The 5,414-nt window shown below is 40.1% G+C and overlaps 1 protein-coding gene across 1 annotated transcript; it reads left to right on the top strand.

Annotated features, from left to right (window-relative positions):
- The first annotated feature begins 1,604 nt into the window (after positions 1-1,604).
- On the top strand, positions 1,605-4,421 carry LOC143266637 (uncharacterized). Its single transcript, XM_076542092.1, has one exon. It carries the CDS (start codon positions 1,794-1,796, stop codon positions 2,919-2,921), a length of 1,128 nt encoding a protein of 375 aa, XP_076398207.1. The 5' UTR covers positions 1,605-1,793; the 3' UTR covers positions 2,922-4,421.
- The last annotated feature ends 993 nt before the right edge of the window (positions 4,422-5,414 follow it).

Genomic DNA, 5,414 nt, shown 5'->3' with positions numbered 1-5,414 from the left:
GCGTGTAACACCTTGGTGATGTCCCTTGTAAGTCACGTTCGATCCTTGAAATTAGCAGATCTCTTGCGATGAAGCGTCTATTCATGCACCACAGAGGGTCGTAAATTTACTCGAGGGTTGCATCCTCATCGACATAAGTTGCTTTTCAAACTTTCGTTAGTTTCGCTGAGTCCCACGCTTTCCCTAAACACATGTGCACGATATCGTCTTGACCCTTGGCGGAGCGCCTCCACCTCTACTCGCTTGAGGGTGGACCAGGACCAGGAGAGGGATCCCAACACCGGACGGGAGGGACGCCACCACCATTGGACCAGGGAGGACAGGGATGATCCAGAGGGAGGACCCAAAATTCCAGCGAAGAGAGGAACGACCGAAATTGCGAGAAGACTTCTTTCCGCCAAGTCAGAACAATATCGTACGAGCAGATAGTCAGTACAAATTTTCCTTGCATCGCCCCTGTTGAAACTTAGAAAATAAACAGAAGTTTAACGTAAAAGACTTATGCATTTATCGCGCTTCGAGCAGAACGCTTTAGCGTTCCACGGGCACCTTACCCACGTCGCGAAAATCCCTAAAGTCCCTATCCCCGCAAGGCATATACGCAACAAATCTATGATTCTCTTGGAATATAAATTGAGGAAGTAGTTCTATCGAGTGAGAGATATTGTTGGTTTTTTTTTTTTTAGTTGTATTTGCTTTAGTTAATTAAGTTGGAGGTGTAGAAAAGGAGGAAGGGAGGTAGGATTTGACCAAAAAAAGTGCGGAAGGTAAAGCAAGTTTTAAAGTGGTATAGGTAGGATAGAATATTTCCCCCGTATGCCCACGTGGTGCGCGGGGAACTGGTTTTGAAGTTTTGGCGATTAATAAACTTTTATAAAGAAGGAAGAAAATGCGTGCAATAAGTTGAGTAAGAGGTCAGGTGAAGTATTTGGAAAGATGTGCAATTGATATATGGCAAAAGTAAACCAAAGGGAAATGAGTGTTACAAGTGGTATGGAGGATATGGACAGGGGAAAGTGTGTAATGGATAAAGAAATGGAAAAGGATGTGGGCAAAGGAAAATCCCTTGTGGGGAAAGTAGAGAATTGGGATGTGGAGTTCTTGAAAGAAGATGATGAGGAAGTATTGAAGTCGCTAGAAGTAAACGAGGTGTTAAGCAAGTGGTAAAGGGAAAGGAGTTATTAATGAAGATAATGAAGTAAAGGAGGCAATGAGGAAGGGAGAAGAAACGTGGAAGGTAGTGTGGAATGGAGTAGATAGAAAGAGAGGTAGAGATCTAGAGGAAGAAGAGGAAGAGTTGAGGAAGAAAGAGAAAAAGGAAGATGAAGAAGAAACAGAGAGTGAAAGTTTTGAAAGTATAGAGGAAGTAGAGAAAGCAGGAATGACGCCGGTGCCTACGCAGGAATGCGAGGTATTAGAGGGGAAAGGGAAAAAAAAGAAGAAGAAATGGAGGTGGAGGAGGGAAATGAAGGAGTAAAGGAAGTAGTTACTGAGAACAAAGTAAGGGTTAGGGAGATAAGGCAGTTGAACAATAAAGAAAAATATATATTGCAGAGGTTTAAGGAAAGAACAGGGGGGGGGGGGGGGGTCAAAAAATGGGCAGGAAAGAAAGGAAGGAGAGGAAAGAGGAGGTAGAAATGGAGAAAGATTTTGTCATAGGTACGGTGATAATAACACTGAGTGGTAATAACACTGAGTTTGTAGTGGGGTTGTTTTTGAAGAGTAGGCCAAATTTTGCCAAATTTAAAGGAGCAAACCTCATGAAAATATATAGATTCGTGTAGGGAACTGGTATGAGAATAGAGTCAATCAAGATGGTTGGCTTTTGTAAAGCGGAAGTGACATTTCGGACGAGGGAAGATGCGAATAAAATGTTGCAGGACTACGAAAGAAGTGAGGATATCGTAGGGGTATTTTTACCAATAAGGAAGAAGTTCAGAAAGGGTGTGATTAGAGACTGGGTGAGGACGATGGAAGAATTGCAAGAGGAGGCAACGGCAGGTCAAGGGGAATATGTGTTGGAGAGATTGGGAAGGAGATCTAGAGAGGAAAGGAGAGATGGAAAAGGAGTAGTTGGGGAGCCACTTCTGATAATATTTAGAGGAGATACATTGCCAGTATCTTTGCTAATTGGACAGGGCCATGTGGGGGTAAGGATATGGCCATATGTTGAACGAGTAAAGCAATGTTATAGATGCTGGCGTTTTGGACATATCATGAAGTTTTGCAAGGGGAGGAGGAGCTTATGTGGAAAGTGTGGCAAAGATTTTCATGGTAAATGTGAAGAGGAGGCCAAATGTGTTAATTGTAAAGGAAACCATGCAGCGGATGAGGACAGAAAGTGTTGGATGTTCCAAAAAGAGTATGCCATAAAGAAGGTTATGGCATATAGAAATGTTGAATTTGAGACTGCAAAAGAGGTGATTGAAAGAACTGCAGGTATAGAAAGTGTAAGAGGGAAGAAGGATGAGAGGAATGCAGATGAGGGAAGTAGAGAATTTCCTGGGCTGCAGCAAAAAAAGATTGTGGATGCCTGGGAAAAGAGAGAAGTCCCGATAGGAGGAGAAATGGAGAGGATTAGAAAAGGAATTGGATTAGATAGTAAAAAAGTGCTACATAGTAGTGTTGTGGGGGGAGTAAAGAAGAGGTATGGGGGCAAGAGGACTGAGGAAGGTGAAGGAGGTTGGTCGAAGGTAGTACTGTTCAGAGTACGGAAGAAAACTAGCGGGACGGGAACGGGGCTAGAGGGACGAAAAGAGCATCGCAGTGGTCGGATTGTAATGTTGCCGCCTATTGTCACACGCATTTTCGGCAATAACACGCTATTTGTCGAGGCGCACACAAACACTAATCGGTCGCGTGACGCGGACAGTGGGTCAGATATATGTAGAACAAGCGAGACAGAACGAGCGATACGTTGAGCGGCATTCCATTGTCATAGTGTCCAAAAGTTTTACGCATCGCGTAAGAGAAAAAAGATAGAGTTTTTTAACATATAGTAGCAATATCTGTTTCTATACCTATGTAAAACCACACCATTACGGATGAACGGTGGGAGCTACGCGTGAGTAGAAAAGTGGGGATTAGGTGGTCCTAGCGGCCTACCCTCTTTGCCCCGTTCCCGTCCCGCTAGTTTTCTTCCGTACTCTGGACAGTAGGTGGAGTTCGGCCAAAACTAATAGATGGAAAGAAAAAGCAAGAGGAAGAAAGAAGAGACAGGGCGCGTGGAAATAGGTTTTCGATCTGGAGTGAGGGGGAAAAGGAGGAAAGTGGTAGAAGCGATGAAGGAAGTGTAGAGGGAGAAAAGGAGGCGGATATGCAGGAAATGCGAGAAGGAAGTGAGAGAATGGAGAAAGGTAGGAGGACAGAAGGAGGAAATAGGAAGTACTTGGAGGGGAAACCAGGTAAACTGAGTAAGAAAAAGGAGGATGAGTTGATGCAGGAACTCATAAAATTGATAAAAAAGAAAAATTTTGAAGGATGTTACTTTGAGATTTAAAAACATTTGGATTTAAAACCAAGGCTTTTTAAGGGGTAACGCCACTCTAGAATTTTGAAAAAATCGATTTTTGTTTTGCTTAAATGATGCTTTATTATGTGTAGAATATGAGAAAAAAGTTTTAAATGTGGGGCAGGTCGGAAACACAAATTTTTTTAAGTGGACAGCAACCACTCTGTGGTAGGTTTAGCGTTTTTTATGTTTTGCAATACCCATTGGGTGATCCTTGTAGAGTTTCTCGTCCTGAACAAGAATTCGAAAACCGAATTGCTCTATCACCCTCAGTTTTTGAAAAACATGAGCTTTTGTAAAAACACGTGTTTTGGGTAGAAAATGCGATATTGCGAGGAAACTAAAAAAGCTAGGACATTCAAATTAATTTTAAAAGATAGAGGAGAGTGTCCCGAATAAATTGGTATATATAGTTGTTATATTGCATAATTCTAAATAGGTGTAAATATTGATGAAAGTTTAAAAAACGGCCGTGGTACGCATTTCCTACGTATTATTTTTGCATTTTTAGAAAAAGTTATTTGTCTAGCGCGAATTCGCTATACAGTATCGAATTCTATAGACACTTCTGATTAAGAAACTATACGGGGTAAGTGTTGTAGCTGTATGCAATTCCCGTAAATCGAAAAAATATCTGCCGGAAGCACGTGCGCGGTGTTTTGCCGCCAGGCGGCCATAGCTCGCTCTCCTCGCCAAGTCAGTGCCGTGGCTACGCGCAATCAACATCAATGATGGGGCTTAATATACATCCACTTTTTATATTTACGTTTAATTTTTTTTAGTATTATTATTTCATAATTATTATTATTCATATTTTGTTATTATTCGTTATTATTTTTAGCTACCAACGATACAATTATAAAATATTATTGTAACTCAAAATTTTAAAATCAAATGATTGAAGACAGTTTTGAAATCTGTTTATAATATAGAAAAAATAAAATGTATAAAATAGAAAGTTTTTCTTTAAAAAAGTCCTAGCTTTTTTAGTTTCCTCGTAATATCGCATTTTCTACCCAAAACACGTGTTTTTACAAAAGCTCATGTTTTTCAAAAACTGAGGGTGATAGAGCAATTCGGTTTTCGGATTCTTGTTCAGGACGAGAAACTCTACAAGGATCACCCAATGGGTATTAGAAAACAAAATTTGTGTTGAACAGTGTAATCAACGTTGAGAACGGTACCTGGGTAAAGGCAAAAGGCCTTTAGGTTAATAAACAATGACCCCCAATTTGAAAAAATAGACAAAGGGTCTTGATGGAAAAGGAAATTTGGCGGGAAAACTCATTAATAAGTTGAGTAGTTATTATGGTTTAGCCATCCGTCGACACCATGAATCCAGTGGCAAAAATGTACTTACTTGACATATCCGCAAATATCGTTATTTACATATTGCATGATGGACTATCCACTATAATAGAACTAACGAAAGCCTTGGATATGTCTGTCGGAGAAAATTGTTACAATTTTTGCCTACAAGCCGACGCCCGATGCACAGAGTTTTCAGAACGATCTTTGAATGAAGCTTCAAAAATGTCGAGATTGAATCTTAGATCCAATAAGAAGGAAAAGAACGTGGAGTATGTTAATATAGAAGGCCAAATATATGGTACAGGCATCGCTGATTAAAGTTATATAACAAATTTCTTATGCTGAATGGCAATCAAAACTTTAAACGCGTTTTTCTCGAAATCACTTTATTTGAACTGGGTAGACAAATAACTCGGAAAGTTTTTAACTAATCGACTTGAAATTTCGTGCAAAGGTGCAAAATAATATAACGCAGTGAACATCGTACGGATTTTTTGATTAATTAACCACTTAACTTTTCATTAACAATTCAATGCTGAATTTTCTGCCGTTTTTCGAAACTTTTTGTTCATATCTACACCAAATTAACAAT

Source organism: Megachile rotundata, chromosome 2 (genome assembly GCF_050947335.1).
Source record: "Megachile rotundata isolate GNS110a chromosome 2, iyMegRotu1, whole genome shotgun sequence".
Taxonomy (NCBI): Eukaryota; Metazoa; Arthropoda; class Insecta; order Hymenoptera; family Megachilidae; genus Megachile; species Megachile rotundata.
The sequence above is the reverse complement of the archived record's forward strand: the minus strand, read 5'-3'. Positions and strand labels throughout refer to the sequence as shown.

What these genes read in the sequence shown, in the direction of transcription:
- LOC143266637 (XM_076542092.1), top strand. Translation starts at nt 1,794, where the DNA reads ATGAGAATAGAGTCAATCAAGATGGTTGGCTTTTGTAAAGCGGAAGTG.